Source organism: Lissotriton helveticus, chromosome 9 (genome assembly GCF_964261635.1).
Source record: "Lissotriton helveticus chromosome 9, aLisHel1.1, whole genome shotgun sequence".
NCBI lineage: Eukaryota > Metazoa > Chordata > Amphibia > Caudata > Salamandridae > Lissotriton > Lissotriton helveticus.
Genome location: NC_136070.1, coordinates 818013070 through 818028356, shown reverse-complemented (window position 1 = coordinate 818028356; position 15287 = coordinate 818013070). Strand labels below are relative to the sequence as shown.

Sequence of the window (15287 nt, the reverse complement as noted above, 5' to 3'; positions counted from 1 at the left end):
TATCAATGTGTGTTTTTAGCAATGTTGTACAGAAGCATTGGCTGCTATGCAGCATGGTCCAAAGTAAAAAAATAAAGCACTATGGCGGGGTCAATGCTGGCCGCATCATAACGCTTTTTTCTTTGACTTTAAGCCATGTGCACTGTTACCTTGCAATGGGGCTATAAAAGATTGGCAAAGATCTTGCATAGGCAAGACCTATTGGCTTTCCCAGTGCTTGATTTACTTTTAGCCATGTAGCTCAGCAAAGCCAGTGGGTCCCAAGGAGATGCTTTGCCATTACTTGTTTTTTGCTGACAAACTCCCCAATCAAGGATAAACCTGCCAAATGCTCGAGGCTATTTGACAGCATGAAGCAAGAGGTTTGGAGTCATGGGTGCTACTCATGTCTTATGCCTGAAATATAGTGCCCGTATGTACCACAACTGGTGCTCATGGAAAGCACTCTGATTCCTTCAGGTCTAGTTCGCGCTATATAAAACAAAAACAAATTCTCAGCCATTGGTTATTAACCAGAGTAGAATTCCAGTCCATGTTTTGTTTTTCCCACCATGACACCCCAGACAGCAAGCAGCCATATTTAAAACAGCCCAGGTAGTACTAACAGTTCTGTTTGAACTGACAGGCTCGCTCCCCTCTGACCTGGAACCGAAGCAACCCCAAATATTTTTGACATAGTTAGGCCTTGTTAGTGAGGTATAGATTGAGCCCTGTGGTACATGGAGCACGGGGCCCATGTATGGACATACCCCTTCGCACTTAGGGTGGCGCACAGAAAAAAAGCAATGGGTGGAATGCTTGAATTACTCTCAGCCACTGATGATTACTTGGGGCTTAATATATACGTCGAATTGTTGATGTTTGTTGTCAAGGTCACTTGTTTTGATTCGTGAGACAAAATACATATTAGTGACACTATTATTGATAGTTTGAATTACCTGAGTGGATTTATAGTGATATTATTGTTGTATTGAAAGTTCATAATTCTTTTCTTTATTTTCACAGTGATATTGCATTAAGCAAGTATGCGTATATGCAAAGTCACCATTGTGTGTGGACGCTTGAATGTTGCCATCAAGTGTTACATGAATGATCCTGTGATTGGAAACCATAATAGACTCTGTATCTGTAACACAGTTTTCAGTACATTTTACAATTAAAATGTAATGTGTTCGACAGTAGGATTTATGTGCACTGGAGGTGAGACTGATATCCCTTTGGGATTCGTTTTGGGTCTGGCAGTGCAACATTTTTCTCAAAATGATTTATCGTTTTATGCTCTTTTTTGGTGGATGGTTGGAATCTGTGTGAGTTGCGCTTGTCTGAAGTCTGGTCCAATTAAAGCAAAATCGTAGTGTCATTGTGGAGTTCCAAAGGGACGGGTGATCCGATGCGTGGCTGATATATTAGTGTAAATTGGTATGTGTGTCGTCCTAGGTGAGTGTGTCAAAAGGTTCATATTGTCTTACCAATGAGATTTTTTTGTTTTTATGGCGGTATTTGTAAATCTCCTTTAGCTATGCCCCCTTCTTTATTTGGGCTGCGGACCCCGTCTCTTTTGTTATCTAATCTGTGTTAATTCTTTTAATACCTTCTGCTGGGAGATGGTATTCTTGAGTTGTTAAAGTTGATTTGTGGTCCTTCCAATCAGTCAAACATTTTCTTTTTTAAACTGGATGGTTACGTTCTTTGACGTTTAGTGAGCATTGTGGAATCTCTTTATGGTAGTTCACATATCATTAATGTTAAGGTATTGATGAGATGAATGAACAATTTCAGACTTAAGTTTGGTTAAGCCGACCAACTTGTAATAGACATAAAGATGTGAATTTCTTTTGTTGATGGGGTTGGGATTTGGGTGGCAACTCAACCATAACAACATGTTTGTGTGATATCCTCGTCCATGCACTGTACAGAATGAGATGGAGACACTTGTACACTTATTATATTGCCTAGAAACCAATGGTTGTTTTCTTTCTATTGCAGGAAATTACCTTCTGTCAAGTCCGGTGACTGGAAACACTATTCTCGCACTGCAACAGGGCAAGCTCCTTTTCACAGCCACCTTCCCCACCAGCATGCTGATGCCTTCGCCGGTCTCTGGTGGCATGGCTCTTCCAATCAAGCAAGAAGCCCTGGAATCTAATGGACAAATTATGGTGCCAGTGACCACGGTGAATGCTGGGAGCACGGCAGGTGCTCCTTTATTGCCTTGCTCCATTGTCGGCTCAGGTGTTTCTTCTATGCCTTCACCATCCAGCGGAGTGGTAGTTGCCCCCACTCCCATGAACTCTGATGGACCTTTAAGCGATGTATTGAACCAACCAGCTGTAGCATTTGAAGCTGACCAGTCTGGTAGCACTGCTGCCCCCATTCACAATAATATAAGCACTAGCATGGGGACCCTGACACAAAGTAGTTTCCTCTCCAATGGTCCCCTGGAGGGCATGGTTCTCCCTTCCTTGTCACCACAGCAGTTGGTGTGGTCAGGATCCCTCTGTGGACAAAGTGCAACAGGAATCGAAGTGCAAGGGGTGGACTCCAGCAGCCTGTTTGAGATGGAAAAGGGAGCTGTTCAGATGCTGGATGGAATGGAGAACAGTAACCTTCTACGCCTTGCTGAGGGGGAGAGTATAATACTTCCCGGCTGTGAAGAAAGCCATCAGCACCTGTCTGGGGAGGACTCTGATGAGATGACCCGGGAAGGGAAAGTCCTGACACAACTCCAATCTGTGCCTGTTGAGGAACCCTTAGATATGTAACCTTTACTCGAGGTACAGTTGATTAGTTTGTGCATCTCTCATCTGACTGTTGCATTCTAGGGTGCCTCTAATGCATGGTGCAGCAGACTCTAAAAATCTCATTGAACGGTTCTCATAACACTACAAAGTCCCTGGGCTGTTGATGTGTGCTAGAGTGCCCTACTACGACGAGGATGCTCCATGAGATATCTGTAGGATTTAAACAAAGGGAATCTTTGCACACACACTTTTCTATTTCTTCTATACATTTTCAAAGTCAGCATTGTTGTGCTTGCAAAAATATTGCAAAGTGAAAGTCAACAAAGATCTTTGATGTCAGTCAAGAACTATTCTCCATCTGCTAGCGACATCTGTTGCAGATTGTAATGATTTAGCTTGACTCTAAGGAATGTGCCCTCTCCTTTTCTTTAAGGACAGTAGTCACAGTCTGGTTCCAGCAACTCAGCACCCCTTGATTTTGAGAGATTTTAAACGTCCATGGTATGTGTCTCAATACCTTTGGGGCCATAGCATCCTGAATGTCTTCCTAGGGAGCTGGAAGGCAGTGCCGAGTATTAAAGGCAGCCCTGCCTGACACTGTTATGATGCGTGAAGCTCCACTTTTATGTCAAGAAAGGCAGACATGGTCTAAATTGGATTTATATCAGGAAAACGGTACGTGGCTACCGTACGACTTCGAATCTGAACACCTGTATGCAGTGCCTTCTTTTCTTGTTGCCTCATTTTATTCCAACACTAAGACCCATTACACAGAAACTGTGCCTTACCCACCTCATGCTGTGCGAACCATGAATTTATCATAGCTTAATAACAAATTTCCAAGATTTGCTGTTCACCCAACAAGTAGGTTGTCCAATCAGAAGCCCTTCCTCTGTGATCCTGTTATACCAACAGCTTTTTATAGGCAAGCCATAGAATAAGATCAGAGGAGACTTTTCTAGTCCTCCAACCCTACTGGTGCACAGACAAGCAGATGGAGGGCCACAGGAACTCCTATCCAAAGATTTCATATGCAAGAATTATTGAATGTAATGAGCACTGATCAGCGTGAGGCTGGTTCCCGAGCATCGGTGATGAATGCTATTTCAAAATGTACGTTTTCAAGGTGGTGAAGCAAACTAAGCTTGATTTTTTACAACGAATGTCCCTGTTGGGTACATTGAGGCTTGTATACAGCATTATTGAGTATAACTGTAGAACCTCTTGAGACTGGACCTATTTTGTCCTGAATTTTGATGAATTTCTGTGCATCACTTGTAGGAGATTAAATGACAATATACATTTTCTCTGGAGCATGTGGTAGGAAACGTGGTCCAAGAGATTGATTTGATCAGGATCTTTGGAGTTATCTCAAACCATTTGTATACTCTGATTTTTCACCACAATGTGATAGCTGATGATTACAGCAAAACAGAATCCCACAGATGGAGGTTCAGGGTATGCCTAGCATCCAGAAATGACTCCAATGCATGTGTAACAATGCAAACTATTGCCTTTGCACTCCAGGGCCTTGGTCATTCATAGAGGGCCACTATGTTCTGCTTTAGAAATTTGCATCAACGTTGAATGATTTACATTTTGTGCTGAGTGGTGGATGTTTTCACATTCTCTTATAGATACACAAACATTTGCAGGACTGATTATTGTGGAATATTTTAGCAGCAGATGTTTTTATGCTGTGTATTCTTACCCCTACAATCCAGTTGGCTGCGTCGGAAAGTTCCATGGGTTTTCTCACACGTTTTTCACCAGAATGAGTATATTTCAATTAATATCCTTCACAATATCTTCTCTGCCGCCTGGGAGATCCTGCTACACTTTCCTAAAAGATAGGTTGATTTAGTTATGTGGAAAGAAAAAAATTAGTCCTGAAATGCACTAAAAGAAACATTTGCTTTTAACATTCCACGCTCTTTCATATCATAAACCTACAATCTAACCTATTGCGCAGAAACTTTGTCACTTAATTTTAAGAAGCAGGTATAAATGAATACACCATTATGAAAACATTATTTTGGCTGTATAGCAGGAGATTGTGAGTAAGAGGGGTATGACTTTTCTTAAGAAATAATGTTACTGTAGTGGAATTTTCCTGACTGAAATAGCCTCTTTATGATTGTCTTAGAAACCAAACTGCACAACTAACTGAACAGCTGCCAGTTAATGGAAAACTGTTTCCAAAAAGATACAACCTGCAATGCACACCGTATCACAGTTGCAGAATTAACACCTCAAGAAAAGAATAACCATATGGACACTATAGATTTATTCCCCCTCTGACACTTAAATAAAGCATGCAAGGCACATATCACCTAGCAGCAGCATGCATGGGGTGAGAGCTTAGCTTCCTACCCTTTTCCTGCATTACAAAAAATAACTGATATTCTTCATCTCATCAGTATTAAAAAGATTGACCCGCATTTGTTATCCATGAAGTGCGTTCGTTGTCCATCCTAATAGGAATAGTAGCTACAGGAGATCTTAAAATTGACTCATTTGGCACGTGCAAATATTTAAAACGGCAGGATCCTATATTTGTGAACTTCAGACATCACATTTCCTTATATAAAGAGACCGGGAGTGCTACCGAAAGGCCTGGCAGTCAGTGCGACAATCATTTTTGATGCCTCACCCACCATCCATGACCACCTCCTCGGATTTTCTCACTACCTCTCGGCAAAAATTCCCTTCATCTCTCTTTAGCCCCCTCTCACATACATTTCATTTGTTTTAAAGCACTGGTAAAGGCTGGCTTTACTAATAAGAATGTATATCTATCCAGACAAAACCTTTTTAGCAACATTAGGAATAGATAATGCAAGACTGGGGTAAAAATCATATAATGTCCTTACCTATTTTATGCAGTTTGCATGCAGCTTTTTTATGACAGTGTGTAACAGTCACTGTTCTATAATAGGGTAGTATCTTATGAACTGCGGTAACAAAAGGATCTATGTTACCAAAGCATTAATCCACTCAGTTATCCACATAAAATACAGATCTGTGATCTGCATGTACGTGTTTTTTGCAGCAGGCATATTAACCCTCTGGGCTACTTCATGGTGAGTCAAAACTGGCACTAGGCAAAACTCTGATCCCTCTCTCCAGCAGAAACATTGTTCACAAGAGTTACCGTGCCATTTTTATTGCTGCCTGAAAGCTGGACGCAGAAGGAACTGGGCAGCAGGTTATTTTTATTAATCGTTAGCTATTGCTAAACAAAGCACCCCCTGAGGTCAGCACCCCCTCCCCAGGTCAGCACATAGTGTTGCCGCACTGTTAGCAGTGCCTTAAAGGTGGCCCTGTGCTACTGTAATGAATGAAAATAGAACACCCACAAAATTAAGAGAGTGTGTATGATTGCGGTGGAACCGGCAGCCATCAATTTCTAAACGCCCAGGTCCCCGTGACTGCATGGGTAAAAACCCCCTTTTGTGTAATATCAATTTCTAAACAGCAGGAGAGCAAATCCCAGTTCTCGGAACTCTAAAAAATACCAAAGAAGGAAAATCTAAATGAGACGAAGAGCAAATTGTGCCATGCGATATACAAGTCAAACAAACACAAACGCTCTGAAGAATGATGAAGACAGGACAATGTCCGATATAAGAAGGAGCCACATGTGGATGCCAACACAAGAGGTTACAAATACGCTCAACTCCATTTTGAAAGTCAGAAATTTAAAAGTCTTTGATTTTAAAATGTATGCGACAGTCACCAGTCTTCCTTAAAATGTGCATACTAATTAGCATATAGAACAGGGATGTTCAGAGTTGATCCGCAATCCTTGCACTCCAGGAGTTTCAGGATATCCATATGAGATGTATATACAAGCAATTAAGTTTTACAGGAGATTGTCACAATTGTGCCTTGCTCTAGCCTGCGCGCGCTGGAAGGGAGGAACTCTAGAGGTCAATTATTTAGTTTAGCGGTGACCTTTAGGGATGGCTGCCTCCTCCCTGTTGCCGGACCATGAAGTCTGCAACTCCAACCAAAACAGACCCCGTCAAATATATTAATTGTTAGTTTTGCATTGAAATATGCTTCCAACATTAAGTTTGTTCAGGAACTGCTTCTTGGGCACCACATGCTGTGCTTTTGCACAAAAACAGAAGTCATTCCATCTATTTTATAGAGGCTGTTCAGTTACCCCTTTGCTTACCTTGTTAACCACTCTAGAAGCAAAGACTTCTTTCCCTATAAGAACTAATGATTTGTTCTACTGTCCATAATCTTGTGATTACCCTTAGATCATTGTTTGTTTTCTGGCTCAACGCTGTCATGTAGTGATAAACTCTTCTGGACAGTGTCTTGTGGTAAAAAAAAAAATAGGCTGGATCCCATACTTATATTAATCCGGAATGGCTGCGCACATCTAATAAAAAAGACCGATTAGGAGCACTGCATTAATGCATCACTAGTGGGCTGCAACAGTCAATCCCTTAAAGAAAGACATTGTTGGTGGGTATCTGAGATTAATATTCGAATCTGATGTTGAATATAGCCTTATAGTCCGCCGTAGCGGGCTATACCGGCTATTAAAGGCCCGCTGAATCGTTAAAGGCCTGAGCCGAAGGCGAGGGACTTTAACAAAACAGCGGGACTTTAATAGCCGTTTAGCCCTGCTACGAAGGGCTATAAGGCTATTAGAACATTCTGCCACTAGAGGGCAGAATGTTCTAACAAATTAAACAAAGGGTTCTCGAAGCTCGAGGGGATATAAATCCCCTCGAACTTCCGAGAAGCCTTTGTAGAACATTGGAATGTTGCTCTGCGGGCCTTTACCGGCCCGTAGAAGCAGGGAGCACTCCATTGTCTGCAGTGGAGCTCCCAACATTCCAATGTTCTAATAATGTATATCTTTACCTCCAGGAAAGCAGTTAATGTTAAGCATATTTCCACACAACAAATAAAATTGTTTGGACTGAGGAGCCCGCGTACTGAATGAGGGCCTCTCCTTTCCTCGTAAATGATTGTTCTATATCAGGTCCTATCTCTACTTTGGTTTAGGGTTGCTTTTGAACCAGGATCTGTGTAGCAGTGCATAAGCCTATTTAGAGTTGTGATTGCTGAATCCGTGTTGGTTAATGTAGTGGAGGTGCAACCTCCACTATTCTGATGGTGAAATTCCATTACCTTTTTAAGTTACTTCTGGTAGAGGAGGAAGTTTCAGTCTGAAGTGTCTTTCTGCTTCATAGAAGAGCTACATAGGTTTTGAAACTGAAGACGCAAAATGTTCTACTGCTGGGTTGAATGAGGGAATCTCTGCCACCATTGTGCCATCAGAGATGCCCCGCAGATGGAGGGTGCATTGAGAGTCCTCACTGTTATTGCTTCTTAAACACTTTTCCTAAAATCAGGCTTGGCGTGTAAGTGCTCAAAACGTCTGTTGTCACCCATAGCCCATCGAACGTGCCTTTAGCAGTGAAATAAATGAATGGCAGAACATTCAAACATAAAACAAACCAGTTCAGTCATCGTAAATAATACTCTGCTTATGTAAGAAAAACATCTCAACCGGTTAAAAAGAGGACTGTTGAAGAAACATGGAAAGTATTTAAAAAGTAGCCAACACCAAATACATTAAAAAAAACAGGCGAGAGAAATTGTCTAATGGTAGGTCAAAGATTGTTGGGCTTTATGGTTTCAACATGCAATTTTGGAAAATAAAGTCAAAACCTATACAAAAAAATAAAAATGTTCAGAGTTTGCCGTCTCCCTGGCATCAGAGAAGACATTTTATTGCTGTCAAGAAAAGGAAGCTGTGTTATTGAAGAAAGGGTTTTATTTAGCAATCCTTACAGAAGCCTGTAGTGAACATTTTGCCCGTGCTGAACTTTATTCTGTTCCCTCTTCGACCTCTTCAATCAAAAGGAGCCAAGATTTCTTGGAGGAAATGTAACTTTTTATTGCTGCAGTATACGCATTTTAACATGTGGACACTTGGAGAAAGCTGTGACCACAATACTGCATGTCCACCCTCTCTTGTTGGTAGCTTTGCCCAAGGTGACAATGCTGCTGAATGGTCTAGACTGGTGTAAAATGGCCACGTCCATAAAGGGAGACACTTTGTTGCAGAAATGGGACTGAACTTGGATGAAGATAGTTCTGCATCCCAACACTGAATGGTAACTTGTCTAAAGCTACGGTCATCTAATTTTAACCTACAAGAAGACAACACTAAAGGCTGGATTTGCCTATTAATTAATTGCCTTCATACGAATAGAACATTTTCAGGTGAATCTTGACACCATCTTTGCTTTCAGCATCAAGCCCTTCAAAAAGCCTATCTCATTGTATCAATAGTTTGCAAAAGGCCAATAATGTTTCCATTTCATAAACAGAACAGTAGGTTTATAATGATCCTTGGCACACAAGAACTGTCTCCTTCCCAAAAGCGCTGTCAGCAATGGCCACACCGAAACCCGGTATGACAATATTTTTCTACCTCTTTTCCTCGAAAAAAAAGAAGCCCACCTCACTTTCGGTGACTCTGGAAGCACTGCAACAGTACATTGTGATCAACCCTTCTGTTTTCTACACAGCTTGTTTTAAAGAAGGCAGTTTAACTTGTAGATATCTTTTTATTATTCATGGAGATCCCAGTTCTCTTGCTTCCTGATCACTGGCCCACCTCAGCAGTGATGAATGGCTTTTCCAGCTTACAATTGCCACCATCATAAAGTGAGTAAGTAGGAAATGCTCACACATGATTCCTTTTGGTTTGGAATTCTCTTTACTCACGACCACCACCTTTGCTGCCTTTTTGTTCGAACGCTTTTGACGCTGACTGCACTCTTGTTTCTCTAATTGTTGGTTTTTATACTGACCTTACAGTCGGTTTCATTGAATATTCCTTATCTTCCACTAATATTCATTGCGCCCTCCTAGTGTTGGTTTCCAGTTACATTTCTTGCACTCCTATAGTATTTTCCTCTGAACTCTCTTCATGCATGCTCTTGTGCAATCCATGTCTTGACACAACTTCCTAGCCAACTTGCAATCCCATGCTGCACATGCTCACACTGCTGTCCAGCCTTTCACCAACCAACCTGTTTAGTGACTTCCTCCAGTATCTATACTTATACTAATATTCATTGCGCCCTCCTAGTGTTGGTTTCCAGTTACATTTCTTGCACTCCTATAGTATTTTCCTCCAAACTCTCTTCATGCATGCTCTTGTGCAATCCATGTCTTTACACAACTTCCTAGCCAAATTGCATTCCCATGCTGCACATGCTCACACTGCTGTCTTCAGCCTTTCTCCAACCAACCTGTTTAGTGACTTCCTCCAGTATCTATACTTGTACTTAATGTTAACCTTCCAATTTCCTCCCACTCTTCTGATATTTGCACTCACACCCCAATGCTTTCAGTTCCTGTCCTCACAACGTCCTTGCTATCAAAACTCTCTCTCCACACCGTTATTGCTGAACTTCCAGTCCTCCCCATCACACTGCTTTACTTGTGACCTTACATTTCTTTTCCTGCACACTCTTGGTGCTGACCCCCAGTCCCTCTCCGCGTACTCCTAGTGCGGTCCTTGGAATCATACTATTACTATACCTTTACTGGTGACCCCCCAGATTTTTTTTAGTGTGGCATTGTCCATTTTGTCTCCTTGCACACTCAGTGCTGATCTTTCAAGCACTGTCATGGGGCTTCTGTCCTTCTGTTGAGCACTGTTCTTTAGTTCGCATTTCAGTTCATCTTCTTGCACGCTTCTAATGCTGATCTTCACGCTTCTTGCGTTGACCTTTCAGTCTTTCTTCATGCACTCTCCTGGCACTACTCCTTGCACAGGCGATCTTGATGTGACTTGCCAATCCGTCAACTGCTTTTGCTGCTGCTGGTCTTCCAGTAACACGCAGTCCTCTTTAAATCACAAGGTGTATTTGCAGGATCGCAGATACAAGTGTGGGGATGTTTATTGCACTTGGTATTTACTGGGTGCAATGAAGACCGCACTCTGCTTTTTCTCCCACTAAACCCTGCTGAAGCTTTGCAGGTGAAATGACCCGGTAAATGCCTGGACTGGCAGAATTTGGTGCACCCGAAATTTGCATGCTATGCCTCCTTTTTTTTTTTTTTTTTTTTTTTAGGCCATAACTCATAGGTGCTGTTTATCACTCCTCCTAAATTCCGAACCTTTGAGTATAGTAGCACTTACCCCTCTGTGGCACTCCTTATTGAGCCCTTAGTGCTCAAAACCTTCTCGTAGTCCATAGTTCTCATATCATTTGATTTTACATGCTTTGAGATCAACTCCAATCGTTGTAGTCATACATCCTTTAGGCCTTCGTCCTATCCCGGTCTCCAATGTCCTTACTATTAAATTCTAGTGTCCTTTCTGGTTTTCCAGTTCCTGTCCTGTCTCACTCCTTATGCAGACTACACTTAAGTCATTAACCATCAAGTTCCTCTCCTTGACACTGACACTCCAGTCATTCTCATTTCATGCTCCTAAATCAGATCTTCCAGTCCTTATCCTTGCAGCCCTTCTTGCAGGGTCATAATGCAGGGTGACCAGAACTTGAAACCAAAAATTGGGACATTACACAAACATGGAAGTAGGACTACATTTATGCATATACCTAGGAGTATACAGTGATTTCATTGGCAGTACACAAAATGTAGCAAATGCAGAAAATTAGGAACTCGCGGAACTGAATAAGTTTTAAACATAGTATCATTTATGTTAGCTAAACTGCTATCTGCTAGAGACTGCACACTAATCCTATACTGGAACACAAGAAAGCCTTTCTCCTTCTGTGTGCAGTTGAACCTTTCTGAAAACCAGAACAGGTGTTAAACTTATGAAATTTGTCAGTACATATGGTGGAAAAAGGGCCTCTCCTCTCAACTCCAGAATACCTGGTCACCCTATCATAAAAGCAAACCTTTCAGTTCTGCTTCCACGCTCATAAAGCTGACCTTCCAGCCCATTTTCTTGCAAGCTCAGAAAGTTGGCCTTTTAGTCCCATACCTCGTAAGCTATCCATTTTATCTTACCACCCGCCCGTAATGTTGATTTCCTAGTCCATTTCTTCAAATGCTCTTAATTCTAACCGACGCTTCCTCTTGACAAATTTTTTTGCCTGGCCTTCTAAACACACTTTCCATTCTTGCAGTGCCCATCATTATTTGGAACCTTTCTTTAATTCTGTATCATCATTCACACTTTGCTTTCTGATCCTTTCCCTGATATCTATGTAATGTTATCCCTTCCCTTTAAACTTGCTTTTGCAGTTTCAGAAGTTCATGAGTGCATTTTGCTTATTCTATGTATTTAACATTGCTTGTTTACAACCTGCACAATTAAGTTTAGTTTCCTTCATTTTTCAGATATTGGGAGCACTGTGCCATCCAGTGAATGGTTTTCAGACTGCCTCAACACTTTAAAATTTCGGAGCCCAAGGCATGCCAATACATCCTTTGAGCGTGCCCTTAGCCCCACTTTATTTTGGTATGAAAGTGAACTCGATTAAAGGTGCACTATACACATCTATTAATTGTTGAATTAACTCATACAGTCTTCAAAGAAATACAGCTTCATCTCACCATTGCTTGCCCAATCTAGCATTAGAAAGCTATGAGAATTGCTGTATTTTAATTGAATGGTTGGCCTCCGTTTTTCTTTTCAGAAAAGTGCCTTGTAAAGCAAAGGTTTGGCAGCTGCCCCTTTACGTGGCTTAGAACCTGCGTTACTCTTTAATTATCAGTAGTGCAGAAGAGTCTACTTTCGTATGAAGTCATCCATCTTAGAATCTAATGACATTCTGTGACGTGAAGCAACGCCTTGGGAAGACTTTTGAAGTGTTGCTGCTATGCCAAAGTTCGATCACAAGCACAAACATCCGTTACCAAAGATTCAGTGCAAGTGCCTGCTGTTCTCCCTGACACAATATTCTGAAGCACTTTAAATATGGAGAGGCATAGTGTAGGAAATCATCGCTGTGTCCACTAGAAAACACGTGGAAATGAATTGTAGAAAATTCATTGCAATAGGCAACGGGGCTGGTTTATGGGCATATTGGGGGGAGGGCTGAATACACCAGAGGGTAATCAAAGGAGTAATGCTTTCCACCATTGGCTACACAACCGCTGGTGAATTATGGTCAATGTTTATTGAAATGAGTTCACAATCTTTGTAGTAAATCCAAAATGATAGCATTTCTGGATAGGTCTGTCTTCTCTCTAGATCAAGCAAGCAGCCTAAGGTAATAACATGGATAGATATAAAGCGAGACAATGGCAACCCATAGGGCTTGTCTGTTACATTTCTTTTACCGAAGGAGAGCAGCTTGAAATTAAATCTGTTATAAAAGTGCCTTATAGAAACATTTCACACATTTGTTTATTCAGTGTATATTGACTCGCAGTTTCAGATAATGCCTTGCTTTTTACATTGGCTGAAAGCAGATGAAGAGTTTAAGACTTCAACTGGTGTTAATACTTTGAGACTAAGTTGACTTTGAGAGCAGTTCATCCATAATCCGCAGTGGATGTTCCTGCCTTAGATGCAACACCACGGTGTGGACCAAAATGTTATATCCTACCCGCAGCACTCGCACAATACTGGAGAAATCTGAGAAAAAAAGTGAAGTTAAAAAGAAAAATATTTATTATTCATTGTGATCACTAGATTTTCATTCAATACTCCTGACCCCTAGATATAGTCTCATTTTGCTTATGTTTTTAAGAAGGTCTAAAACTTCATCTGATTTTTTTTTTTTAAAGGACCTTTACTAAAGGCACGACTGGCTAATTTTGGCAAAAGCTGGTTCTTAGAAGTAAAATTCTAAGCTGTTTTCCATGGGAGTAACATTGGGAAACGTGTATTTGTAAAAGCAAATACTTGTGAATTGTTTCCATTGCATGTGACAGTTAGAATCCATTTGTATGAATCTTGTGGGTGAGAACACATGAATTGTATAAATATACAACCCAAGACTACAGATGTAGTCTCCCAGAGCATTAATAGACTATCAATATAGGGGACAGACTTCTGAATAAGATTGAGAAGAACTAGCTGTAGTTCACATAATTAATCCTTCCCTACCTTCCTCCAGCAGTAAGGGTTGTTCTAACAGGTAGTACACAGGATTTCCTTATGTTCCATGTCTTTGTAATGCTTATCGTTCACATCTGGAAAATAGTTTCTCTGTATCAAACTCTGCCCAGACAGCAGATTTATGTATCCACCGCCTCTGCTATTCATCTGTTCAAGAACCCAATGCTCCTCAAATACCTTGTGCAAGGATGCAGTTTGACATGTTTTTCCTATGTATTTGTAAAACTGACCTGTTTGCTAGAAATCGTCTTCCAAAGTGAAAGGTACCAAGTGCGTTTGCTTCTTGTTTTCTTTTTTTTTGTTACATCTTCTGCAGAACAATCATTTTTATTCAGTTTTTACACTCATTACTGTGTGTGTGTGTGTATATATTTTTATACCAGCTGTCTTTGTATGTCTTTTCTGTTTGTTTGGTACAGTATCATTCCATATGGAATTTATATATTGATATATAAAGATATGTTATCTATCAGTTTCCTGTGTTGTATGCTATCTTGAAACCCAAAAACATATTATAAGGATGTATTTGCAATCAAGTTCTGTGTCTCTTGTGCAGAGCATCACACACATTGTTACTGACTTGCACCAAAATACCATTTGATGCTGGGAGGCGATCTTATTAGCTCAGAGTGGGAAAATCGCCATAGTAGCTGCTGAAGTATTTCCGAAGAGTAGAAGATGACTTTAAGAAAAATAGCCAGCTTGAACTACACTCTTTTTACTTCTGTTGCCTCATTCAAAACAACTGTAACTGTGTTGAAGGTACCACTCGGGTATCCTTTTCCTTGGTGAAGCGGTTATGGATAGCCAGGAGCTACATTTCAAGACGTGTAATAAGAACAGGTCTCTCATCTCATTCTTATCAGAAACTCGTAAGAGATTTATCAAACCGTGTAAATGTAGTTGCCAGTGCCATTGGTGTCGCATACCAAGAATCCAGGGTTACATCTGATCACACTGCTACTGGTATCAATAAGCATCAGCAGGTAAGAGGATGAGTTGCCGACTCATTTTCTGTTCTACCCTTTGAGAATTCCCTTCTGGAGTTCATGTAATTCTTGACATAGATCAGCTCGAGGTATTAATGTAGTTCGCACAGCCATAAAAAATTAGCCTACTTTCTCATTCTCACAAACGTTTCCTTAACAACAGTTGTGAGTCTTGTAACCCCCAGGTGCCCCATTTCAATTTTGAATAGAGCATCTTATACATTCAATACATTTGTGAAGAACTCATTATGGATATTTTCTTTGGAGGCTGTTGCCAAGATTCTGCCTCTGTTTTTTTATTTTTCCACTGGTATTGCCTACAGGTGCCGCAGACTAACCCAACAATTATGCTAGTGATTGTCCTGAGATACCACAGGGCCCATGATTTTTTGGTTTCCTCACCAGACCTTTAAATTACATCTCATTCAGAAGAAGACTGCAATGGTAAAGGCTCGACATAGT

General features: G+C 40.9%; 1 protein-coding gene across 1 annotated transcript in view; it reads left to right on the top strand.

Annotated features, from left to right (window-relative positions):
* The window catches only part of LOC144781902 (homeobox protein SIX5-like), a 130186-nt gene extending 115878 nt beyond the window's left edge, over positions 1 to 14308 (top strand). Inside the window, exon 3 of the mRNA XM_078660973.1 lies at positions 1987 to 14308. Within this exon, the coding sequence (XP_078517099.1) occupies positions 1987 to 2762 (776 nt within the window). The 3' untranslated portion in view covers positions 2763 to 14308. The remainder of the gene's footprint in view (positions 1 to 1986) is intronic.
* The last annotated feature ends 979 nt before the right edge of the window (positions 14309 to 15287 follow it).